Genomic DNA, 27,268 nt, shown 5'->3' with positions numbered 1-27,268 from the left:
CGGGCCTCAACAGGTACAGAAAGATAGAAATAATCCCATGCGTGCTATCGGACCACCACGGCCTAAAACTGGTCTTCAATAACAATAAGGGAAGAATGCCCACATATACGTGGAAATTGAACAATGCTCTACTGAATGATAACCTGGTCAAGGAAGAAATAAAGAAAGAAATTAAAAACTTTTTAGAATTTAATGAAAATGAAGATACAACATACTCAAACTTATGGGACACAATGAAAGCTGTGCTAAGAGGAAAACTCATAGCGCTGAGTGCCTGCAGAAAGAAACAGGAAAGAGCATATGTCAGCAGCTTGACAGCACACCTAAAAGCTCTAGAACAAAAGGAAGCAAATACACCCAGGAGGAGGAGAAGGAAGGAAATAATCAAACTCAGAGCTGAAATCAACCAGGTAGAAACAAAAAGGACCATAGAAAGAATCAACAGAACCAAAAGTTGGTTCTTTGAGAAAATCAACAAGATAGATAAACCCTTAGCCAGACTAACGAGAGGACACAGAGAGTGTGTCCAAATTAACAAAATCAGAAATGAAAAGGGAGACATAACTACAGATTCGGAGGAAATTCAAAAAATCATCAGATCTTACTATAAAAACCTATATTCAACAAAATTTGAAAATCTTCAGGAAATGGACAATTTCCTAGACAGATACCAGGTATCGAGGTTAAATCAGGAACAGATAAACCAGTTAAACAACCCCATAACTCCTAAGGAAATAGAAGCAGTCATTAAAGGTCTCCCAACCAAAAAGAGCCCAGGTCCAGACGGGTTTAGTGCAGAATTCTATCAAACCTTCATAGAAGACCTCATACCAATATTATCCAAACTATTCCACAAAATTGAAACAGATGGAGCCCTACCGAATTCCTTCTACGAAGCCACAATTACTCTTATACCTAAACCACACAAAGACACAACAAAGAAAGAGAACTTCAGACCAATTTCCCTTATGAATATCGACGCAAAAATACTCAATAAAATTCTGGCAAACCGAATTCAAGAGCACATCAAAACAATCATCCACCATGATCAAGTAGGCTTCATCCCAGGCATGCAGGGATGGTTTAATATACGGAAAACCATCAACGTGATCCGTTATATAAACAAACTGAAAGAACAGAACCACATGATCATTTCATTAGATGCTGAGAAAGCATTTAACAAAATTCAACACCCCTTCATGATAAAAGTCCTGGAAAGAATAGGAATTCAAGGCCCATACCTAAACATAGTAAAAGCCATATACAGCAAACCAGTTGCTAACATTAAACTAAATGGAGAGAAACTTGAAGCAATCCCACTAAAATCAGGTACTAGACAAGGCTGCCCACTCTCTCCCTACTTATTCAATATAGTTCTTGAAGTTCTAGCCAGAGCAATCAGACAACAAAAGGAGATCAAAGGGATACAGATCGGAAAAGAAGAGGTCAAAATATCACTATTTGCAGACGACATGATAGTATATTTAAGTGATCCCAAAAGTTCCACCAGAGAACTACTAAAGCTGATAAACAACTTCAGCAAAGTGGCTGGGTATAAAATTAACTCAAATAAATCAGTTGCCTTCCTCTATACAAAAGAGAAACAAGCCGAGAAAGAAATTAGGGAAACGACACCCTTCATAATAGACCCAAATAATATAAAGTACCTCGGTGTGACTTTAACCAAGCAAGTAAAAGATCTGTACAATAAGAACTTCAAGACACTGAGGAAAGAAATTGAAGAAGACCTCAGAAGATGGAAAGATATCCCATGCTCATGGATTGGCAGGATTAATATAGTAAAAATGGCCATTTTACCAAAAGCAATCTACAGATTCAATGCAATCCCCATCAAAATACCAATCCAATTCTTCAAAGAGTTAGACAGAACAATTTGCAAATTCATCTGGAATAACAAAAAACCCAGGATAGCTAAAGCTATCCTCAACAATAAAAGGACTTCAGGGGGAATCACTATCCCTGAACTCAAGCAGTATTACAGAGCAATAGTGATAAAAACTGCATGGTATTGGTACAGAGACAGACAGATAGACCAATGGAATAGAATTGAAGACCCAGAAATGAACCCACACACCTATGGTCACTTGATTTTTGACAAAGAAGCCAAAACCATCCAATGGAAAAAAGATAGCATTTTCAGCAAATGGTGCTGGTTCAACTGGAGGGCAACATGTAGAAGAATGCAGATCGATCCATCCTTATCACCCTGTACAAAGCTTAAGTCCAAGTGGATCAAGGACCTCCACATCAAACCAGACACACTCAAACTAATAGAAGAAAAACTAGGGAAGCATCTGGAACACATGGGCACTGGAAAAAATTTCCTAAACAAAACACCAATGGCTTATGCTCTAAGATCAAGAATCGACAAATGGGATCTCATAAAACTGCAAAGCTTCTGTAAGGCAAAGGACACTGTGGTTAGGACAAAACGGCAACCAACAGATTGGGAAAAGATCTTTACCAATCCTACAACAGATAGAGGCCTTATATCCAAAATATACAAAGAACTCAAGAAGTTAGACCGCAGGGAAACAAATAACCCTATTAAAAAATGGGGTTCAGAGCTAAACAAAGAATTCACAGCTGAGGAATGCCGAATGGCTGAGAAACACCTAAAGAAATGTTCAACATCTTTAGTCATAAGGGAAATGCAAATCAAAACAACCCTGAGATTTCACCTCACACCAGTGCGATTGGCTAAGATCAAAAACTCAGGTGACAGCAGATGCTGGCGAGGATGTGGAGAAAGAGGAACACTCCTCCATTGTTGGTGGGATTGCAGACTGGTAAAACCATTCTGGAAATCAGTCTGGAGGTTCCTCAGAAAATTGGACATTGAACTGCCTGAGGATCCAGCTATACCTCTCTTGGGCATATACCCAAAAATGCCTCAACATATAAAAGAGACACGTGCTCCACTATGTTCATCGCAGCCTTATTTATAATAGCCAGAAAATGGAAAGAACCCATATGCCCTTCAACAGAGGAATGGATACAGAAAATGTGGTACATCTACACAATGGAATATTACTCAGCTATCAAAAACAACGAGTTTATGAAATTCGTAGGCAAATGGTTGGAACTGGAAAATATCATCCTGAGTGAGCTAACCCAATCACAGAAAGACATACATGGTATGCACTCATTGATAAGTGGCTATTAGCCCAAATGCTTGAATTACCCTAGATCCCTAGAACAAACGAAACTCAAGGAGCCGGATGTAGATCGCTCCTGAGAGACACAGCCAGAATACAGCAAATATAGAGGCGAATGCCAGCAGCAAACCACTGAACTGAGAATAGGTCCCCTATTGAAGGAATCAGAGAAAGAACTGGAAGAGTTTGAAGGGGCTCGAGACCCCAAAAGTACAACAATGCCAAGCAACCAGAGCTTCCAGGGACTAAGCCACTACCTAAAGACTATACACGGACTGACCCTGGACGCTGACCTCATAGGTAGCAATGCATATCCTAGTAAGAGCACCAGTGGAAGGGGAAGCCCTGGGTCCTGCTAAGACTGAACCTCCAGTGAACTAGTCTATGGGGGGAGGGCGGCAATGGGGGGAGGGTTGGGAGGGGAACACCCATAAGGAAGGGGATGTTTGCCCGGAAACCGGGAAAGGGAATAACACTCGAAATGTATATAAGAAATACTCAAGTTAATAAAAAAAAATAAAATAAATGAAATAAAATATAAAAAAAAAAAGAAAGACAAAACAATGGAGGATGAATCCACTTTGAAAGAGTGTTAGGGTGCCATCTTATACGATGGTGGATGTGCCTCAGTCGGCTGTTTACAAAGTGATATAAACTTGTGGGTTTAAGACCTAAGATGACCATGGTGGTGGAAACTGATCCTGGGGAAAAAAATTCCTATGCAAGCACACTGACATTGTGGGGCTACTGCCTGTCACAAGCATGCATATGGTCTCCTTCCACACAGAACACATACAAGGTCACATAAAGGCAAGGAAAAAGGCCTAGGGTATGTTCATGGTAGATGGGGATACGTAGGGCTGAATTTATGATCATGCTCACAGATGCAGCTCCACAGTAGGGACTGAGACTGCACAGCTGAGGTGCTGGCTGTATTAAGATATCTCTGGGGACAGCGCAGTGGGAAACACATGTATTCCTGAGTTTATTTGTGCACCTAGGAAATGGAAGGGGACATGGGAGCCTTTAAGGAATGTCCTGATCAAAGAGCTACAGTAATGGAACCACCCTCATGAAGTAGACCTCACAATGCAGAACCTTGGTAACCAGGCAACCTGCTGGTTAGAGCAAGGCCTACAGGCTCACTTGTCAGAGACAGTAGAGAGGGCAGGATGTTTTCTTGCTGTCTTCGGACTACTCGAGGCTCAGGCCTCAGGAGACACAACGGGGAAGGCCATGATGGTGTCTGGAGGCAGAGGATTCACTCTTGCTTTCAACGCCTGTGGCCATTTTCCCGAAAGGGAACAAATTTGACCAAGGCCAGCCAAGGACAGGAACACACAGACCAGGTAAGTGCTCTCTTTTCTCTGTGGGTTTGGCATTGAGATAATTCAGGTAAACTTGGATGAGGAGAACCATTCAGAAGGGTGCAGATCTGAGCCAGTTTGAACCTTCAACTTTAATCTCTCTTCAGGTGGAGAATGCTTCCGCCCAACACGACCAGATGGAGTCCCAGAGAGAGGCCTGCTCCAGGGCAAAGGCTGTGGTTGAGCAGATGAACACCCTGGTGCCTTCTCTGAAGGAATGGGACCCCTTCTCAGTCCTTGCTTTTCTGTCTACATACAGATATTTTGCCACCCCCCTACAGGTGTTGGACCTGGTTTTTGTGAGGTGAGTGCCCATCTCCACGTCCATCATTTCTGACCCTCCTGTTGGTTTCAGGAATTCCCATCTGCCCTACTCTGTCTCTCTCACCTTGTCTCTCTGGTCCTCTCCCTTTATGCCCTTCAAGTCTCTATATGTTTGTATGTGTCTCTCCTCTCTCCTCTCTCTCTCTCTCTCTCTCTCTCTCTCTCTCTCTCTCTCTCTCTCTCTCTCTCTCTCTCTCTTCTCGATGGCTCTCCCTCTCCCTCTCCCTCATCTCCATCCCCATCTTCCTTTCTCTTCTGTTTCCCTCTCCGTTTCTTCTTCCTCTCCCTCTCTGTCTCACTCTCTATCTCTTGTCTCTATCTCAGGCTCTGGCTCTGTCTACGTTTCAGTCTCTGTCTCTGTCTCCATCTTTTTCTTGTCTACATAATTGTCAGAACCCATTAGCATGCTTTAAGTAATTCCTTCTCCCATGCTTGGTTCAAGGGATTGGGCTGTCCAGAGCTGAGACCCTAAAATGGTTGTAACCAACCCCTCTACCTTTGAAAAGCTCTTTACCATTCTGGCAATATTTCTGAGGCCTTAGTGAATGCAATTCTCTCATACATAAAGGAGGTACTAGAAATATTGGAGTAGCAGTAGAGATGTGTCCAAAGTAGAGATCCATGAAAGACAATGCAGAAAACCATGTGACCAAGGAGAGGTCTGGATACAGACACCTGTGTTCATCTTTGGCACAGATACATGGAAAGCACCTATTGTGTACATCTGAACAAATATATCTGAGAGCAGCCAGAAGTGACAGTATTAGGTGAGGGGACTGGGACGTTAGAGGTGACATACTCTTTGGTCTTTTCTAGGTATGCTTACTTCAAACCTTATTCTAAAGAGGACGAACAAGTAAAGAACACCCTCTGTAGCTTCCTGGAAACATGGATGGACACGAATCCTGAGGACTTTTGTGACCCAGCAGACCTGTTGCCTCTGAAATACCTGAAGGCCTACTTGAGTGTGTGCATGCCACACTCTGATCTTAGTGTCCGCGTCAAGAGGCTCCTGACCCAGTTGCAGGAAGAACATGCCAAGGATTCACAAACCAAGGATGAGGAAGACTCAGATCTGGGGAGACACACTGCCTCAGATCCGCACATTGAGTGGGTGTAAATCAGCAGGGGAAAGAGCCACTCTGGAGCCAGAACGAACTTGTGCACCAGAGCTGCTGGGCACAAAAACCCCCAGAAGTTTCTGTGATGCATGAGTCCCTGTAGACAGATGTGGCGGCAGCAGCCCAGACAGCACACAGGATAGCAGCTGTGGAAGCTGTTTCTCAGTATGTCTGTACATACGAGGTATCTTTCAGTCATGTCCTGCTTGTTATAGTGGGCCTACCTATTTAGAGGATGGCACTGTCACCTCTGCTCATCAATTGCACTCTGTGCTATATCTGAGCTATTGTTCCTGTAACTCACGATCAGCTGCTGATTTCAATCCAGCAGCAGTTCCAATCCCACAGCCAGACTTCCCTCCCCTGAGAAATAGCCTTTTTACTCCTTCTGATGTATTCAATATTCTGTTTAAGTATTGCTCCTTTTTATTCCTTCTGATGTTTTCAATGTTGTGTTTATTTTAATTATTGGTTTTAATAAATTGTTAGTATTTGGTTTACATAGTCTAAAATGCTGTCTACAAATGATAGAAAACGTCTGAAAATTATGAACATTCCAAGTTGTATAAGGTACAAAAAGTAATTTTAAAAAGATGAACATAAGCATTTGAAAACAATTAAGTGACATGCTTAAATTATAAAAGGTCCTACATAGTCTTTTTTCTATAGAACTTTACACATCACTAATAAATCAGATGTAATAATGTTCAACATTACCTGGCAGTAAACTTCAAACTAAACCTGAGAAATGGTACCACTTTTGTCCAGTGGTTAACAATTCAATCCACATGGAAGTCGCTATATTGTACACCCAGATATTCCCAGGGTTGGCGAGCATGGGGAATCAGAGAATCATGGCGCATTTCTAAGGCACCTGTGGAATGCCTTACCGACTTTCAGGAATATTCGGCATTTCTTCAAACCATAAAGGCAACTAATTTGACTTAGTTCCTGTAACGATGTATCAAAATCACCCAAAGAATTGAAATGGGAAATCCAAACTGGATAAGTGGTCTCCTGTAGATGAACTGATTAATTATAGTTTGTGCTACCTCATGCTATGGAATAGCAAAGGTACTGTTCAAAGCCATGAAGCCAAATACTAGTCTAGAATTAGGCAAGAATTTCCGTAATGAAGACATCTACGCAGGCAGAGAGCTGAAAGTTGGGAAAATGGGTTTTAATGGGTAGGAAGGTGTTTTTCAAATGAAGAAAACACTTTCGACAAGTATATAAAGCATTTTGATTGTATCCACCCCTCATCACATCCATCTACTCATAGCATGCCTTGCTGACCAGACTCCCTTCTGGTATTAATTAATTAATTAAATGAATTATTCTTATTAACTTATTTATGATAATATTTGATAACATATTCCTATTTTATTCACTCTCTGCATTCAAGTAATGTGGATCATGTAGGAATAGGTATGTGTCCACTGACTGAGTGCACGAATACAGTCAGTCCACCCCTGGTCACACCCTCAGATGAACATGATTCTCCCTCCCCAGGAAACAGCAGCTGCAGTCAGCATTGCAGAAAGTGTGAAGATTTCAGAATCCCCTTCTCCAGGGCTAAGAATGAGCATAAAATCCCTTAAAAACAATAACATGGAATCCAGAGCAGATACACAAAGGTCATGCAGACACAAAAGAGAAAAAGGCTCTATATAAATAATAGTGAAATATGAAAGTTAAATTACACAAAGTCCTGGTAGGACATTATGAACCAGGAGCCTCATTCATAGATATAAATGGGTTCGTTTTCTGTTAGCCATTTCTTGCTGAACAGGAGGACTGCACTAAAGAGAAGTTTGTTTACCTGGAGATTCTCATAGCCAAATCTGAACTTTCAATTGCAAAGGGTTATCAAGTGGAGATCATCCTGTGTGGAGGATGGGTGCATGAAGACACTTCTCCAGGTTAGGACTGAGTGCTCCTAGTTGACTCACTCTACATAAATTCTGTTTATGGGTCTCAGTATGTCTTCTGATCTGCTTGAAGCTTCTCTGAAGTAGGCTGAGGAAGGCACTGGTCTATGAGCCCAACAGTTCCTAAGGAATCACTTTTTTATCTTTCTCTTGTAGAACAGTCCTATTCAGATATTCCCCATGTCCCTGAACTATCTAGTCTCAGGCTCTTGGTCAGCAATGCCATGTGGGGTATAGGTCCAACTCAGAGAATGAGTCTTAAGTCCAGTCAGACATCTGTTGATTAATCCCACAATGTTTGTGTCACAGAAGGACATGCATATCTAACCAACCTGACACCATTGTAAGTCAAAGGTTCTGTAGTAAGGTCAGTGTTTATGGCTTTTTTCCCCCATTGGAAACATGCAGAATTTTCAAGGGGCAACTAGATGCCTGAAAGGCAAGGAATCCCAGCTTTGGCTATCTCCCATCTCAGAATGCATTTTTCACTCCTGGAGCATCCATTGTCTCAATGCAAGCTCTCTGGGATAAGCACAGTCAAAGTCTCCATGCTATGCCTCTGCAGTGGACATGCTGGGTGGACATGGACCAACAATACCGATCTAAACAGGATTCTCAACAGAATGTTCTCGCTTAAATGCACTAAGACAAACGTTCAACATCCTTAGTCATCAGGGAAATGTAAATAAAATGACTGTGATTCTATCTTACCTGTCAGAATGGCTAAAGCAAAGGGAACACTTTTCTATTGTTGGTGGAAGTGCAAAATTGAACAACAACTTTGGAAGTGAACACTTTGGGCTTGTAGAAAAAAATACATACTAGCTGTTAACATGCTAAACTATCATCATACAATCTTTTTCGTTAATGGCTAGAAACAACGTAAAGTTCTTCAATTGAAGAATGGACAAAGGAAATATTTTACCTTTACACACTTGGGTATTCTTCAGCTGTTAAAAGCAACATCTGGTTCTATTCTGGCAAATGAATGGAATTGGAAACAAATATAATATATTCACTTAAATGTGGAAATTAATTTTAAAATAAAGAACAAGTATGCTACTACTTGACACAGAGAAAGACACAGACAAAGAGAACCTAAGTAATAAGAGGCCCCAAGAAAGAGGTACATGCATCACACCCTGAAGGGGAAAGAAAATCAACATCGATTTGGGCGTATTGGGGTGGGAGGTAGGTAGAGGAGGGGTCTAAATGAAGGGTAGGGAAAGAAAATGGAGGATCCAATTGGGAGAGAGGGTTGGAGAATAAATCAGAATTGGGGGTATCTCTGGGACAAGCTGGAATCCTAGTGAAATGGAAACTCTTAGGAATCTATGAGAGGCGATCCCAGCTTAGATTCCTAGAATTTGGGGATATTGAGACTTCTCATGTAACCAGAAAGACTTTCAGTGGACAGATTAGGATATCAGCCCAGCAAGAAAACGTTTCATCTACATTTTGTACAGCCTATATCATGTACTGTAGTAAAAGAAACAAATTTCTAAAGGGTCTAACCAATGCCTTGACACATTTGAGCCCCATTACATGGGAGTATGTCTACACCTCGCAATGCCTAAGGCACCCAGAACCAGAGACTGGACCACCCATCGACATAGATGCACACAGAGACATGAAAGAAAAAAGGGAATAGAAAAAATGCCAATGAAAGGATTTCTAGTAATATTCTGGTATACTCGGAGATTATTGCTAACACAATTGTCATCAGAAAAGCCTCACTTAGAAAGTGATGGAACAAGTACAAAGACACACAGTCATACATTAGGTAGAGCTAGAAAAACATTGTAGAAAATTTGGAGGAAATTTTCTTTGAGCTGAGAGGTAGAGCACACCACAGGACTGGGGGGAATATCCAGTCAAAGAAGCCCATAGGATACAGGGACTGAAATGTCCACCAGAGATCCTGCAGGGTGACCTGGTATCCTACACTGGACTGACATGGACCCGCAGGACCTTGCAACACTTGTGTAGCTTCATCTTCCTGTGAAGCCTTAGTAGTGGGAGCAGGGACTGTCTCTGACTGTTTCCTGACTAAGGGAGCCATTCCACTCACTGAGTTAATAGGAGAAAAGTTGCCCTGTCTTAGTGAAAACTGATAAACCAGGTGGCTAAATGTACTTGGAAGCTGCCCTATTTTGAATATGAACGAATGGGTTCTGCTAGAGTTGACAAGAATAGTGCTCATGGAGATTATGTATATAAGTATGTTAGGTATATACTAACACACATTGTGTTACATCTATATCTATATCTATATCTAAATCTACATCTATATCTATCTATCTATCTATATAGATATAGATATATATGAAAGAGAGAGAGAGAGAGTATCAATCACTGGAGAGGATTAGATCAAGGACACCAGTAGGAATTGAAAGACAAAGCACAGAGACACCGCCGGACCCTGAAGGAAACAGACCGGATAAACAGTTCTCTGCACCCAAATCCCGTGGGAGGGAGAGCTAAACCTTCAGAGAGGCAGACAAGCCTGGGAAACCAGAAGAGACTGCTCCCTGCACACACATCTCGACGCCAGAGGAAAAAGCCAAAGACCATCTGGAACCCTGGTGCACTGAAGCTCCCGGAAGGGGCGGCACAGGTCTTCCTGGTTGCTGCCGCTGCAGAGAGCCCCTGGGCAGCACCCCACGAGCGAACCTGAGCCTCGGGACCACAGGTAAGACCAAATTCTCTGCTGCAAGAAAGCTGCCTGGTGAGCTTGGGACACACGGAAGCAGAATTTCTCTAGGACCGGGCACGTTCTGTGTTTACCGGAAGTCCCACACCCGAGGATCCCGGCCCGCAGCAGCTCTCTGCTCCCAGACCCGGTGAGAGAGAGACCCAACCACCTGGTCAGGTGGGCACTCCTGAGGCTGCAGAGCGGAAGAGACCACCAACACCGCTCACCCCTGCCCACATCCCTGGCCCAAGAGGAAACTGTATAAGGCCTCTGGGCTCCCGTGGGGGAGGGCCCAGGAGCAGCAGGACACCTGCCAGAGACACCACCGGACCCTGAAGGAAACAGACCGGATAAACAGTTCTCTGCACCCAAATCCCGTGGGAGGGAGAGCTAAACCTTCAGAGAGGCAGACAAGCCTGGGAAACCAGAAGAGACTGCTCCCTACACACACATCTCGGACGCCAGAGGAAAAAGCCAAAGTCCATCTGGAACCCTGGTGCACTGAAGCTCCCGGAAGGGGCGGCACAGGTCTTCCTGGTTGCTGCCGCTGCAGAGAGCCCCTGGGCAGCACCCCACGAGCGAACCTGAGCCTCGGGACCACAGGTAAGACCAAATTCTCTGCTGCAAGAAAGCTGCCTGGTGAACTCAAGACACAGGCCCACAGGAACAGCTGAAGACCTGTAGAGAGGAAAAACTACACGCCCGAAAGCAGAACACTCTGTCCCCATAACTGACTGAAAGAGAGGAAAACAGGTCTACAGCACTCCTGACACACAGGCTTATAGGACAGTCTAGCCACTGTCAGAAATAGCAGAACAAAGTAACACTAGAGATAATCTGATGGCGAGAGGCAAGCGCAGGAACCCAAGCAACAGAAACCAAGACTACATGCCATCATCGGAGCCCAATTCTCCCACCAAAACAAACATGGAATATCAAAACACACCAGAAAAGCAAGATCTAGTTTCAAAATCATATTTGATCATGATGCTGGAGGACTTCAAGAAAGACATGAACACACTTAGGGAAGCACAGGAAAACATTAATAAACAAGTAAAAGCCTACAGAGAGGAATCGCAAAAATCCCTGAAAGAATTCCAGGAAAACACAATCAAACAGTTGAAGGAATTAAAAATGGAAATAGAAGCAATCAAGAAAGAACACATGGAAACAACCCTGGATATAGAAAACCAAAAGAAGAGACAAGGAGCTGTAGATACAAGCTTCACCAACAGAATACAAGAGATGGAAGAGAGAATCTCAGGAGCAGAAGATTCCATAGAAATCATTGACTCAACTGTCAAAGATAATGTAAAGCGGAAAAAGCTACTGGTCCAAAACATACAGGAAATCCAGGACTCAATGAGAAGATCAAACCTAAGGATAATAGGTATAGAAGAGAGTGAAGACTACCAGCTCAAAGGACCAGTAAATATCTTCAACAAAATCATAGAAGAAAACTTCCCTAACCTAAAAAAAGAGATACCCATAGACATACAAGAAGCCTACAGAACTCCAAACAGATTGGACCAGAAAAGAAACACCTCCCGTCACATAATTGTCAAAACACCAAACGCACAAAATAAAGAAAGAATATTAAAAGCAGTAAGGGAAAAAGGTCAAGTAACATATAAAGGGAGACCTATCAGAATCACACCAGACTTCTCGCCAGAAACTATGAAGGCCAGAAGATCCTGGACTGATGTTATACAGACCCTAAGAGAACACAAATGCCAGCCCAGGTTACTGTATCCAGCAAAACTCTCAATTAACATTGATGGAGAAACCAAGATATTCCATGACAAAACCAAATTTACACAATATCTTTCTACAAATCCAGCACTACAAAGAATAATAAATGGTAAAGCCCAACATAAGGAGGCAAGCTATACCCTAGAAGAAGCAAGAAACTAATCGTCTTGGCAACAAAACAAAGAGAATGAAAGCACACAAACATAACCTCACATCCAAATATGAATATAACGGGAAGCAATAATCACTATTCCTTAATATCTCTCAATATCAATGGCCTCAACTCCCCAATAGAAAGACATAGATTAACAAACTGGATACGCAACGAGGACCCTGCATTCTGCTGCCTACAGGAAACACACCTCAGAGACAAAGACAGACACTACCTCAGAGTGAAAGGCTGGAAAACAACTTTCCAAGCAAATGGTCAGAAGAAGCAAGCTGGAGTAGCTATTCTAATATCAAATAAAATCAATTTCCAACTAAAAGTCATCAAAAAAGATAAGGAAGGACACTTCATATTCATCAAAGGAAAAATCAACCAAGATGAACTCCCAATCCTAAATATCTATGCCCCAAATACAAGGGCACCTACGTACGTAAAAGAAACCTTACTAAAGCTCAAAACACACATTGCACCTCACAAAATAATAGTGGGAGATTTCAACACCCCACTCTCATCAATGGACAGATCATGGAAACAGAAATTAAACAGAGATGTAGACAGACTAAGAGAAGTCATGAACCAAATGGACTTAACGGATATTTATAGAGCATTCTATCCTAAAGCAAAAGGATATACCTTCTTCTCAGCTCCTCATGGTACTTTCTCCAAAATTGACCATATAATTGGTCAAAAAACGGGCCTCAACAGGTACAGAAAGATAGAAATAATCCCATGCGTGCTATCGGACCACCACGGCCTAAAACTGGTCTTCAATAACAATAAGGGAAGAATGCCCACATATACGTGGAAATTGAACAATGCTCTACTGAATGATAACCTGGTCAAGGAAGAAATAAAGAAAGAAATTAAAAACTTTTTAGAATTTAATGAAAATGAAGATACAACATACTCAAACTTATGGGACACAATGAAAGCTGTGCTAAGAGGAAAACTCATAGCGCTGAGTGCCTGCAGAAAGAAACAGGAAAGAGCATATGTCAGCAGCTTGACAGCACACCTAAAAGCTCTAGAACAAAAGGAAGCAAATACACCCAGGAGGAGGAGAAGGCAGGAAATAATCAAACTCAGAGCTGAAATCAACCAGGTAGAAACAAAAAGGACCATAGAAAGAATCAACAGAACCAAAAGTTGGTTCTTTGAGAAAATCAACAAGATAGATAAACCCTTAGCCAGACTAACGAGAGGACACAGAGAGTGTGTCCAAATTAACAAAATCAGAAATGAAAAGGGAGACATAACTACAGATTCGGAGGAAATTCAAAAAATCATCAGATCTTACTATAAAAACCTATATTCAACAAATTTGAAAATCTTCAGGAAATGGACAATTTCCTAGACAGATACCAGGTATCGAGGTTAAATCAGGAACAGATAAACCAGTTAAACAACCCCATAACTCCTAAGGAAATAGAAGCAGTCATTAAAGGTCTCCCAACCAAAAAGAGCCCAGGTCCAGACGGGTTTAGTGCAGAATTCTATCAAACCTTCATAGAAGACCTCATACCAATATTATCCAAACTATTCCACAAAATTGAAACAGATGGAGCCCTACCGAATTCCTTCTACGAAGCCACAATTACTCTTATACCTAAACCACACAAAGACACAACAAAGAAAGAGAACTTCAGACCAATTTCCCTTATGAATATCGACGCAAAAATACTCAATAAAATTCTGGCAAACCGAATTCAAGAGCACATCAAAACAATCATCCACCATGATCAAGTAGGCTTCATCCCAGGCATGCAGGGATGGTTTAATATACGGAAAACCATCAACGTGATCCATTATATAAACAAACTGAAAGAACAGAACCACATGATCATTTCATTAGATGCTGAGAAAGCATTTAACAAAATTCAACACCCCTTCATGATAAAAGTCCTGGAAAGAATAGGAATTCAAGGCCCATACCTAAACATAGTAAAAGCCATATACAGCAAACCAGTTGCTAACATTAAACTAAATGGAGAGAAACTTGAAGCAATCCCACTAAAATCAGGGACTAGACAAGGCTGCCCACTCTCTCCCTACTTATTCAATATAGTTCTTGAAGTTCTAGCCAGAGCAATCAGACAACAAAAGGAGATCAAAGGGATACAGATCGGAAAAGAAGAGGTCAAAATATCACTATTTGCAGACGACATGATAGTATATTTAAGTGATCCCAAAAGTTCCACCAGAGAACTACTAAAGCTGATAAACAACTTCAGCAAAGTGGCTGGGTATAAAATTAACTCAAATAAATCAGTTGCCTTCCTCTATACAAAAGAGAAACAAGCCGAGAAAGAAATTAGGGAAACGACACCCTTCATAATAGACCCAAATAATATAAAGTACCTCGGTGTGACTTTAACCAAGCAAGTAAAAGATCTGTACAATAAGAACTTCAAGACACTGAGGAAAGAAATTGAAGAAGACCTCAGAAGATGGAAAGATATCCCATGCTCATGGATTGGCAGGATTAATATAGTAAAAATGGCCATTTTACCAAAAGCAATCTACAGATTCAATGCAATCCCCATCAAAATACCAATCCAATTCTTCAAAGAGTTAGACAGAACAATTTGCAAATTCATCTGGAATAACAAAAAACCCAGGATAGCTAAAGCTATCCTCAACAATAAAAGGACTTCAGGGGGAATCACTATCCCTGAACTCAAGCAGTATTACAGAGCAATAGTGATAAAAACTGCATGGTATTGGTACAGAGACAGACAGATAGACCAATGGAATAGAATTGAAGACCCAGAAATGAACCCACACACCTATGGTCACTTGATTTTTGACAAAGAAGCCAAAACCATCCAATGGAAAAAAGATAGCATTTTCAGCAAATGGTGCTGGTTCAACTGGAGGGCAACATGTAGAAGAATGCAGATCGATCCATCCTTATCACCCTGTACAAAGCTTAAGTCCAAGTGGATCAAGGACCTCCACATCAAACCAGACACACTCAAACTAATAGAAGAAAAACTAGGGAAGCATCTGGAACACATGGGCACTGGAAAAAATTTCCTAAACAAAACACCAATGGCTTATGCTCTAAGATCAAGAATCGACAAATGGGATCTCATAAAACTGCAAAGCTTCTGTAAGGCAAAGGACACTGTGGTTAGGACAAAACGGCAACCAACAGATTGGGAAAAGATCTTTACCAATCCTACAACAGATAGAGGCCTTATATCCAAAATATACAAAGAACTCAAGAAGTTAGACCGCAGGGAAACAAATAACCCTATTAAAAAATGGGGTTCAGAGCTAAACAAAGAATTCACAGCTGAGGAATGCCGAATGGCTGAGAAACACCTAAAGAAATGTTCAACATCTTTAGTCATAAGGGAAATGCAAATCAAAACAACCCTGAGATTTCACCTCACACCAGTGCGATTGGCTAAGATCAAAAACTCAGGTGACAGCAGATGCTGGCGAGGATGTGGAGAAAGAGGAACACTCCTCCATTGTTGGTGGGATTGCAGACTGGTAAAACCATTCTGGAAATCAGTCTGGAGGTTCCTCAGAAAATTGGACATTGAACTGCCTGAGGATCCAGCTATACCTCTCTTGGGCATATACCCAAAAATGCCTCAACATATAAAAGAGACACGTGCTCCACTATGTTCATCGCAGCCTTATTTATAATAGCCAGAAAATGGAAAGAACCCATATGCCCTTCAACAGAGGAATGGATACAGAAAATGTGGTACATCTACACAATGGAATATTACTCAGCTATCAAAAACAACGAGTTTATGAAATTCGTAGGCAAATGGTTGGAACTGGAAAATATCATCCTGAGTGAGCTAACCCAATCACAGAAAGACATACATGGTATGCACTCATTGATAAGTGGCTATTAGCCCAAATGCTTGAATTACCCTAGATCCCTAGAACAAACGAAACTCAAGGAGCCGGATGTAGATCGCTCCTGAGAGACACAGCCAGAATACAGCAAATATAGAGGCGAATGCCAGCAGCAAACCACTGAACTGAGAATAGGTCCCCTATTGAAGGAATCAGAGAAAGAACTGGAAGAGTTTGAAGGGGCTCGAGACCCCAAAAGTACAACAATGCCAAGCAACCAGAGCTTCCAGGGACTAAGCCACTACCTAAAGACTATACACGGACTGACCCTGGACGCTGACCTCATAGGTAGCAATGCATATCCTAGTAAGAGCACCAGTGGAAGGGGAAGCCCTGGGTCCTGCTAAGACTGAACCTCCAGTGAACTAGTCTATGGGGGGAGGGCGGCAATGGGGGGAGGGTTGGGAGGGGAACACCCATAAGGAAGGGGATGTTTGCCCGGAAACCGGGAAAGGGAATAACACTCGAAATGTATATAAGAAATACTCAAGTTAATAAAAAAAAATAAAATAAATGAAATAAAATATAAAAAAAAGAAAGACAAAACAATGGAGGATGAATCCACTTTGAAAGAGTGTTAGGGTGCCATCTTATACGATGGTGGATGTGCCTCAGTCGGCTGTTTACAAAGTGATATAAACTTGTGGGTTTAAGACCTAAGATGACCATGGTGGTGGAAACTGATCCTGGGAAAAAAAATTCCTATACAAGCACACTGACATTGTGGGGCTACTGCCTGTCACAAGCATGCATATGGTCTCCTTCCACACAGAACACATACAAGGTCACATAAAGGCAAGGAAAAAGGCCTAGGGTATGTTCATGGTAGATGGGGATACGTAGGGCTGAATTTATGATCATGCTCACAGATGCAGCTCCACAGTAGGGACTGAGACTGCACAGCTGAGGTGCTGGCTGTATTAAGATATCTCTGGGGACAGCGCAGTGGGAAACACATGTATTCCTGAGTTTATTTGTGCACCTAGGAAATGGAAGGGGACATGGGAGCCTTTAAGGAATGTCCTGATCAAAGAGCTACAGTAATGGAACCACCCTCATGAAGTAGACCTCACAATGCAGAACCTTGGTAACCAGGCAACCTGCTGGTTAGAGCAAGGCCTACAGGCTCACTTGTCAGAGACAGTAGAGAGGGCAGGATGTTTTCTTGCTGTCTTCGGACTACTCGAGGCTCAGGCCTCAGGAGACACAACGGGGAAGGCCATGATGGTGTCTGGAGGCAGAGGATTCACTCTTGCTTTCAACGCCTGTGGCCCTTTTCCCGAAAGGGAACAAATTTGACCAAGGCCAGCCAAGGACAGGAACACACAGACCAGGTAAGTGCTCTCTTTTCTCTGTGGGTTTGGCATTGAGATAATTCAGGTAAACTTGGATGAGGAGAACCATTCAGAAGGGTGCAGATCTGAGCCAGTTTGAACCTTCAACTTTAATCTCTCTTCAGGTGGAGAATGCTTCCGCCCAACACGACCAGATGGAGTCCCAGAGAGAGGCCTGCTCCAGGGCAAAGGCTGTGGTTGAGCAGATGAACACCCTGGTGCCTTCTCTGAAGGAATGGGACCCCTTCTCAGTCCTTGCTTTTCTGTCTACATACAGATATTTTGCCACCCCCCTACAGGTGTTGGACCTGGTTTTTGTGAGGTGAGTGCCCATCTCCACGTCCATCATTTCTGACCCTCCTGTTGGTTTCAGGAATTCCCATCTGCCCTACTCTGTCTCTCTCACCTTGTCTCTCTGGTCCTCTCCCTTTATGCCCTTCAAGTCTCTATATGTTTGTATGTGTCTCTCCTCTCTCCTCTCTCTCTCTCTCTCTCTCTCTCTCTCTCTCTCTCTCTCTCTCTCTCTCTCTCTCTCTCTTTCTCGATGGCTCTCCCTCTCCCTCTCCCTCATCTCCATCCCCATCTTCCTTTCTCTTCTGTTTCCCTCTCCGTTTCTTCTTCCTCTCCCTCTCTGTCTCACTCTCTATCTCTTGTCTCTATCTCAGGCTCTGGCTCTGTCTACGTTTCAGTCTCTGTCTCTGTCTCCATCTTTTTCTTGTCTACATAATTGTCAGAACCCATTAGCATGCTTTAAGTAATTCCTTCTCCCATGCTTGGTTCAAGGGATTGGGCTGTCCAGAGCTGAGACCCTAAAATGGTTGTAACCAACCCCTCTACCTTTGAAAAGCTCTTTACCATTCTGGCAATATTTCTGAGGCCTTAGTGAATGCAATTCTCTCATACATAAAGGAGGTACTAGAAATATTGGAGTAGCAGTAGAGATGTGTCCAAAGTAGAGATCCATGAAAGACAATGCAAAAAACCATGTGACCAAGGAGAGGTCTGGATACAGACACCTGTGTTCATCTTTGGCACAGATACATGGAAAGCACCTATTGTGTACATCTGAACAAATATATCTGAGAGCAGCCAGAAGTGACAGTATTAGGTGAGGGGACTGGGACTTTAGAGGTGACATACTCTTTGGTCTTTTCTAGGTATGCTTACTTCAAACCTTATTCTAAAGAGGACGAACAAGTAAAGAACACCCTCTGTAGCTTCCTGGAAACATGGATGGACACGAATCCTGAGGACTTTTGTGACCCAGCAGACCTGTTGCCTCTGAAATACCTGAAGGCCTACTTGAGTGTGTGCATGCCACACTCTGATCTTAGTGTCCGCGTCAAGAGGCTCCTGACCCAGTTGCAGGAAGAACATGCCAAGGATTCACAAACCAAGGATGAGGAAGACTCAGATCTGGGGAGACACACTGCCTCAGATCCGCACATTGAGTGGGTGTAAATCAGCAGGGGAAAGAGCCACTCTGGAGCCAGAACGAACTTGTGCACCAGAGCTGCTGGGCACAAAAACCCCCAGAAGTTTCTGTGATGCATGAGTCCCTGTAGACAGATGTGGCGGCAGCAGCCCAGACAGCACACAGGATAGCAGCTGTGGAAGCTGTTTCTCAGTATGTCTGTACATACGAGGTATCTTTCAGTCATGTCCTGCTTGTTATAGTGGGCCTACCTATTTAGAGGATGGCACTGTCACCTCTGCTCATCAATTGCACTCTGTGCTATATCTGAGCTATTGTTCCTGTAACTCACGATCAGCTGCTGATTTCAATCCAGCAGCAGTTCCAATCCCACAGCCAGACTTCCCTCCCCTGAGAAATAGCCTTTTTACTCCTTCTGATGTATTCAATGTTCTGTTTAAGTATTGCTCCTTTTTATTCCTTCTGATGTTTTCAATGTTGTGTTTATTTTAATTATTGGTTTTAATAAATTGTTAGTATTTGGTTTACATAGTCTAAAATGCTGTCTACAAATGATAGAAAACGTCTGAAAATTATGAACATTCCAAGTTGTATAAGGTACAAAAAATAATTTTAAAAAGATGAACATAAGCATTTGAAAACAATTAAGTGACATGCTTAAATTATAAAAGGTCCTACATAGTCTTTTTTCTATAGAACTTTACACATCACTAATAAATCAGATGTAATAATGTTCAACATTACCTGGCAGTAAACTTCAAACTAAACCTGAGAAATGGTACCACTTTTGTCCAGTGGTTAACAATTCAATCCACATGGAAGTCGCTATATTGTACACCCAGATATTCCCAGGGTTGGCGAGCATGGGGAATCAGAGAATCATGGCGCATTTCTAAGGCACCTGTGGAATGCCTTACCTACTTTCAGGAATATTCGGCATTTCTTCAAACCATAAAGGCAACTAATTTGACTTAGTTCCTGTAACGATGTATCAAAATCACCCAAAGAATTGAAATGGGAAATCCAAACTGGATAAGTGGTCTCCTGTAGATGAACTGATTAATTATAGTTTGTGCTACCTCATGCTATGGAATAGCAAAGGTACTGTTCAAAGCCATGAAGCCAAATACTAGTCTAGAATTAGGCAAGAATTTCCGTAATGAAGACATCTACGCAGGCAGAGAGCTGAAAGTTGGGAAAATGGGTTTTAATGGGTAGGAAGGTGTTTTTCAAATGAAGAAAACACTTTCGACAAGTATATAAAGCATTTTGATTGTATCCACCCCTCATCACATCCATCTACTCATAGCATGCCTTGCTGACCAGACTCCCTTCTGGTATTAATTAATTAATTAAATGAATTATTCTTATTAACTTATTTATGATAATATTTGATAACATATTCCTATTTTATTCACTCTCTGCATTCAAGTAATGTGGATCATGTAGGAATAGGTATGTGTCCACTGACTGAGTGCACGAATACAGTCAGTCCACCCCTGGTCACACCCTCAGACGAACATGATTCTCCCTCCCCAGGAAACAGCAGCTGCAGTCAGCATTGCAGAAAGTGTGAAGATTTCAGAATCCCCTTCTCCAGGGCTAAGAATGAGCATAAAATCCCTTAAAAACAATAACATGGAATCCAGAGCAGATACACAAAGGTCATGCAGACACAAAAGAGAAAAAGGCTCTATATAAATAATAGTGAAATATGAAAGTTAAATTACACAAAGTCCTGGTAGGACATTATGAACCAGGAGCCTCATTCATAGATATAAATGGGTTCGTTTTCTGTTAGCCATTTCTTGCTGAACAGGAGGACTGCACTAAAGAGAAGTTTGTTTACCTGGAGATTCTCATAGCCAAATCTGAACTTTCAATTGCAAAGGGTTATCAAGTGGAGATCATCCTGTGTGGAGGATGGGTGCATGAAGACACTTCTCCAGGTTAGGACTGAGTGCTCCTAGTTGACTCACTCTACATAAATTCTGTTTATGGGTCTCAGTATGTCTTGTGATCTGCTTGAAGCTTCTCTGAAGTAGGCTGAGGAAGGCACTGGTCTATGAGCCCAACAGTTCCTAAGGAATCACTTTTTTATCTTTCTCTTGTAGAACAGTCCTATTCAGATATTCCCCATGTCCCTGAACTATCTAGTCTCAGGCTCTTGGTCAGCAATGCCATGTGGGGTATAGGTCCAACTCAGAGAATGAGTCTTAAGTCCAGTCAGACATCTGTTGATTAATCCCACAATGTTTGTGTCACAGAAGGACATGCATATCTAACCAACCTGACACCATTGTAAGTCAAAGGTTCTGTAGTAAGGTCAGTGTTTATGGCTTTTTTTCCCCCATTGGAAACATGCAGAATTTTCAAGGGGCAACTAGATGCCTGAAAGGCAAGGAATCCCAGCTTTGGCTATCTCCCATCTCAGAATGCATTTTTCACTCCTGGAGCATCCATTGTCTCAATGCAAGCTCTCTGGGATAAGCACAGTCAAAGTCTCCATGCTATGCCTCTGCAGTGGACATGCTGGGTGGACATGGACCAACAATACCGATCTAAACAGGATTCTCAACAGAATGTTCTCGCTTAAATGCACTAAGACAAACGTTCAACATCCTTAGTCATCAGGGAAATGTAAATAAAATGACTGTGATTCTATCTTACCTGTCAGAATGGCTAAAGCAAAGGGAACACTTTTCTATTGTTGGTGGAAGTGCAAAATTGAACAACAACTTTGGAAGTGAACACTTTGGGCTTGTAGAAAAAAATACATACTAGCTGTTAACATGCTAAACTATCATCATACAATCTTTTTCGTTAATGGCTAGAAACAACGTAAAGTTCTTCAATTGAAGAATGGACAAAGGAAATATTTTACCTTTACACACTTGGGTATTCTTCAGCTGTTAAAAGCAACATCTGGTTCTATTCTGGCAAATGAATGGAATTGGAAACAAATATAATATATTCACTTAAATGTGGAAATTAATTTTAAAATAAAGAACAAGTATGCTACTACTTGACAGAGAGAAAGACACAGACAAAGAGAACCTAAGTAATAAGAGGCCCCAAGAAAGAGGTACATGCATCACACCCTGAAGGGGAAAGAAAATCAACATCGATTTGGGCGTATTGGGGTGGGAGGTAGGTAGAGGAGGGGTCTAAATGAAGGGTAGGGAAAGAAAATGGAGGATCCAATTGGGAGAGAGGGTTGGGAGAATAAATCAGAATTGGGGGTATCTCTGGGACAAGCTGGAATCCTAGTGAAATGGAAACTCTTAGGAATCTATGAGAGGCGATCCCAGCTTAGATTCCTAGAATTTGGGGATATTGAGACTTCTCATGTAACCAGAAAGACTTTCAGTGGACAGATTAGGATATCAGCCCAGCAAGAAAACGTTTCATCTACATTTTGTACAGCCTATATCATGTACTGTAGTAAAAGAAACAAATTTCTAAAGGGTCTAACCAATGCCTTGACACATTTGAGCCCCATTACATGGGAGTATGTCTACACCTCGCAATGCCTAAGGCACCCAGAACCAGAGACTGGACCACCCATCGACATAGATGCACACAGAGACATGAAAGAAAAAAGGGAATAGAAAAAATGCCAATGAAAGGATTTCTAGTAATATTCTGGTATACTCGGAGATTATTGCTAACACAATTGTCATCAGAAAAGCCTCACTTAGAAAGTGATGGAACAAGTACAAAGACACACAGTCATACATTAGGTAGAGCTAGAAAAACATTGTAGAAAATTTGGAGGAAATTTTCTTTGAGCTGACAGGTAGAGCACACCACAGGACTGGGGGGAATATCCAGTCAAAGAAGCCCATAGGATACAGGGACTGAAATGTCCACCAGAGATCCTGCGTGGGGACCTGGTAGCCTACACTGGACTGACATGGACCCGCAGGACCTTGCAACACTTGTGTAGCTTCATCTTCCTGTGAAGCCTTAGTAGTGGGAGCAGGGACTGTCTCTGACTCTGTTTCCTGACTAAGGGAGCCATTCCACTCACTGAGTTAATAGGAGAAAAGTTGCCCTGTCTTAGCGAAAACTGATAAACCAGGTTGCTAAATGTACTTGGAAGCTGCCCTATTTTGAATATGAACGAATGGGTTCTGCTAGAGTTGACAAGAATAGTGCTCATGGAGATTATGTATATAAGTATGTTAGGTATATACTAACACACATTGTGTTACATCTATATCTATATCTATATCTACATCTACATCTATATCTATCTATCTATCTATCTATCTATATAGATATAGATATATACATATGAAAGAGAGAGAGAGAGAGTATCAATCACTGGAGAGGATTAGATCAAGGACACCAGTAGGAATTGAAAGACAAAGCAAAGGAGGATGAATCCACTTTGAAAGAGTGTTAGGGTGCCATCTTATACGATGGTGGATGTGCCTCAGTCGGCTGTTTACAAAGTGATATAAACTTGTGGGTTTAAGACCTAAGATGACCATGGTGGTGGAAACTGATCCTGGGGAAAAAAATTCCTATGCAAGCACACTGACATTGTGGGGCTACTGCCTGTCACAAGCATGCATATGGTCTCCTTCCACACAGAACACATACAAGGTCACATAAAGGCAAGGAAAAAGGCCTAGGGTATGTTCATGGTAGATGGGGATACGTAGGGCTGAATTTATGATCATGCTCACAGATGCAGCTCCACAGTAGGGACTGAGACTGCACAGCTGAGGTGCTGGCTGTATTAAGATATCTCTGGGGACAGCGCAGTGGGAAACACATGTATTCCTGAGTTTATTTGTGCACCTAGGAAATGGAAGGGGACATGGGAGCCTTTAAGGAATGTCCTGATCAAAGAGCTACAGTAATGGAACCACCCTCATGAAGTAGACCTCACAATGCAGAACCTTGGTAACCAGGCAACCTGCTGGTTAGAGCAAGGCCTACAGGCTCACTTGTCAGAGACAGTAGAGAGGGCAGGATGTTTTCTTGCTGTCTTCGGACTACTCGAGGCTCAGGCCTCAGGAGACACAACGGGGAAGGCCATGATGGTGTCTGGAGGCAGAGGATTCACTCTTGCTTTCAACGCCTGTGGCCCTTTTCCCGAAAGGGAACAAATTTGACCAAGGCCAGCCAAGGACAGGAACACACAGACCAGGTAAGTGCTCTCTTTTCTCTGTGGGTTTGGCATTGAGATAATTCAGGTAAACTTGGATGAGGAGAACCATTCAGAAGGGTGCAGATCTGAGCCAGTTTGAACCTTCAACTTTAATCTCTCTTCAGGTGGAGAATGCTTCCGCCCAACACGACCAGATGGAGTCCCAGAGAGAGGCCTGCTCCAGGGCAAAGGCTGTGGTTGAGCAGATGAACACCCTGGTGCCTTCTCTGAAGGAATGGGACCCCTTCTCAGTCCTTGCTTTTCTGTCTACATACAGATATTTTGCCACCCCCCTACAGGTGTTGGACCTGGTTTTTGTGAGGTGAGTGCCCATCTCCACGTCCATCATTTCTGACCCTCCTGTTGGTTTCAGGAATTCCCATCTGCCCTACTCTGTCTCTCTCACCTTGTCTCTCTGGTCCTCTCCCTTTATGCCCTTCAAGTCTCTATATGTTTGTACGTGTCTCTCCTCTCTCCTCTCTCTCTCTCTCTCTCTCTCTCTCTCTCTCTCTCTCTCTCTCTCTTTCTCGATGGCTCTCCCTCTCCCTCTCCCTCATCTCCATCCCCATCTTCCTTTCTCTTCTGTTTCCCTCTCCGTTTCTTCTTCCTCTCCCTCTCTGTCTCACTCTCTATCTCTTGTCTCTATCTCAGGCTCTGGCTCTGTCTAAGTTTCAGTCTCTGTCTCTGTCTCCATCTTTTTCTTGTCTACATAATTGTCAGAACCCATTAGCATGCTTTAAGTAATTCCTTCTCCCATGCTTGGTTCAAGGGATTGGGCTGTCCAGAGCTGAGACCCTAAAATGGTTGTAACCAACCCCTCTACCTTTGAAAAGCTCTTTACCATTCTGGCAATATTTCTGAGGCCTTAGTGAATGCAATTCTCTCATACATAAAGGAGGTACTAGAAATATTGGAGTAGCAGTAGAGATGTGTCCAAAGTAGAGATCCATGAAAGACAATGCAGAAAACCATGTGACCAAGGAGAGGTCTGGATACAGACACCTGTGTTCATCTTTGGCACAGATACATGGAAAGCACCTATTGTGTACATCTGAACAAATATATCTGAGAGCAGCCAGAAGTGACAGTATTAGGTGAGGGGACTGGGACTTTAGAGGTGACATACTCTTTGGTCTTTTCTATGTATGCTTACTTCAAACCTTATTCTAAAGAGGACGAACAAGTAAAGAACACCCTCTGTAGCTTCCTGGAAACATGGATGGACACGAATCCTGAGGACTTTTGTGACCCAGCAGACCTGTTGCCTCTGAAATACCTGAAGGCCTACTTGAGTGTGTGCATGCCACACTCTGATCTTAGTGTCCGCGTCAAGAGGCTCCTGACCCAGTTGCAGGAAGAACATGCCAAGGATTCACAAACCAAGGATGAGGAAGACTCAGATCTGGGGAGACACACTGCCTCAGATCCGCACATTGAGTGGGTGTAAATCAGCAGGGGAAAGAGCCACTCTGGAGCCAGAACGAACTTGTGCACCAGAGCTGCTGGGCACAAAAACCCCCAGAAGGTTCTGTGATGCATGAGTCCCTGTAGACAGATGTGGCGGCAGCAGCCCAGACAGCACACAGGATAGCAGCTGTGGAAGCTGTTTCTCAGTATGTCTGTACATACGAGGTATCTTTCAGTCATGTCCTGCTTGTTATAGTGGGCCTACCTATTTAGAGGATGGCACTGTCACCTCTGCTCATCAATTGCACTCTGTGCTATATCTGAGCTATTGTTCCTGTAACTCACGATCAGCTGCTGATTTCAATCCAGCAGCAGTTCCAATCCCACAGCCAGACTTCCCTCCCCTGAGAAATAGCCTTTTTACTCCTTCTGATGTATTCAATGTTCTGTTTAAGTATTGCTCCTTTTTATTCCTTCTGATGTTTTCAATGTTGTGTTTATTTTAATTATTGGTTTTAATAAATTGTTAGTATTTGGTTTACATAGTCTAAAATGCTGTCTACAAATGATAGAAAACGTCTGAAAATTATGAACATTCCAAGTTGTATAAGGTACAAAAAATAATTTTAAAAAGATGAACATAAGCATTTGAAAACAATTAAGTGACATGCTTAAATTATAAAAGGTCCTACATAGTCTTTTTTCTATAGAACTTTACACATCACTAATAAATCAGATGTAATAATGTTCAACATTACCTGGCAGTAAACTTCAAACTAAACCTGAGAAATGGTACCACTTTTGTCCAGTGGTTAACAATTCAATCCACATGGAAGTCGCTATATTGTACACCCAGATATTCCCAGGGTTGGCGAGCATGGGGAATCAGAGAATCATGGCGCATTTCTAAGGCACCTGTGGAATGCCTTACCTACTTTCAGGAATATTCGGCATTTCTTCAAACCATAAAGGCAACTAATTTGACTTAGTTCCTGTAACGATGTATCAAAATCACCCAAAGAATTGAAATGGGAAATCCAAACTGGATAAGTGGTCTCCTGTAGATGAACTGATTAATTATAGTTTGTGCTACCTCATGCTATGGAATAGCAAAGGTACTGTTCAAAGCCATGAAGCCAAATACTAGTCTAGAATTAGGCAAGAATTTCCGTAATGAAGACATCTACGCAGGCAGAGAGCTGAAAGTTGGGAAAATGGGTTTTAATGGGTAGGAAGGTGTTTTTCAAATGAAGAAAACACTTTCGACAAGTATATAAAGCATTTTGATTGTATCCACCCCTCATCACATCCATCTACTCATAGCATGCCTTGCTGACCAGACTCCCTTCTGGTATTAATTAATTAATTAAATGAATTATTCTTATTAACTTATTTATGATAATATTTGATAACATATTCCTATTTTATTCACTCTCTGCATTCAAGTAATGTGGATCATGTAGGAATAGGTATGTGTCCACTGACTGAGTGCACGAATACAGTCAGTC

General features: G+C 42.2%; 3 protein-coding genes across 4 annotated transcripts; all 3 read left to right on the top strand.

Moving 5' to 3' along the window:
* Positions 1-4,294: 4,294 nt before the first annotated feature.
* Positions 4,295-6,490, top strand: LOC147999780 (ral guanine nucleotide dissociation stimulator-like 1). The gene is made up of 3 exons (XM_087593617.1): positions 4,295-4,528; positions 4,654-4,850; positions 5,687-6,490. Exons 1-3 carry the CDS (start codon positions 4,352-4,354, stop codon positions 5,988-5,990), a joined length of 678 nt encoding a protein of 225 aa, XP_087449743.1. The 5' UTR covers positions 4,295-4,351; the 3' UTR covers positions 5,991-6,490.
* Positions 6,491-17,520: 11,030 nt separating this feature from the next.
* LOC120098134 (ral guanine nucleotide dissociation stimulator-like) lies at positions 17,521-19,716 on the top strand. Its single transcript, XM_087593616.1, has 3 exons — positions 17,521-17,754; positions 17,880-18,076; positions 18,912-19,716. The coding sequence occupies exons 1-3, from the start codon at positions 17,578-17,580 to the stop codon at positions 19,213-19,215; spliced, it is 678 nt and encodes a 225-aa protein (XP_087449742.1). The 5' UTR covers positions 17,521-17,577; the 3' UTR covers positions 19,216-19,716.
* Positions 19,717-24,119: 4,403 nt separating this feature from the next.
* Positions 24,120-26,299, top strand: LOC120098320 (ral guanine nucleotide dissociation stimulator-like). Of its 2 annotated transcripts, none has more exons than XR_015642536.1 (3): positions 24,120-24,353; positions 24,479-24,813; positions 25,469-26,299. XR_015642536.1 is itself a non-coding variant. In XM_087593615.1 (3 exons), the coding sequence occupies exons 1-3, from the start codon at positions 24,177-24,179 to the stop codon at positions 25,798-25,800; spliced, it is 678 nt and encodes a 225-aa protein (XP_087449741.1). In that variant the 5' UTR covers positions 24,120-24,176; the 3' UTR covers positions 25,801-26,295. The 2 variants fall into 2 exon arrangements, 1 of the variants encoding a protein (XP_087449741.1); XM_087593615.1 differs by having other exon boundaries at positions 24,479-24,675; positions 25,497-26,295.
* The last annotated feature ends 969 nt before the right edge of the window (positions 26,300-27,268 follow it).

Source organism: Rattus norvegicus, chromosome 18 (genome assembly GCF_021556685.1).
Source record: "Rattus norvegicus strain SHRSP/BbbUtx chromosome 18, alternate assembly SHRSP_T2T, whole genome shotgun sequence".
NCBI classification, from domain to species: Eukaryota; Metazoa; Chordata; class Mammalia; order Rodentia; family Muridae; genus Rattus; species Rattus norvegicus.
Note: the sequence above shows the minus strand (reverse complement) of the source record. Positions and strands in the feature narration are given on the sequence as shown.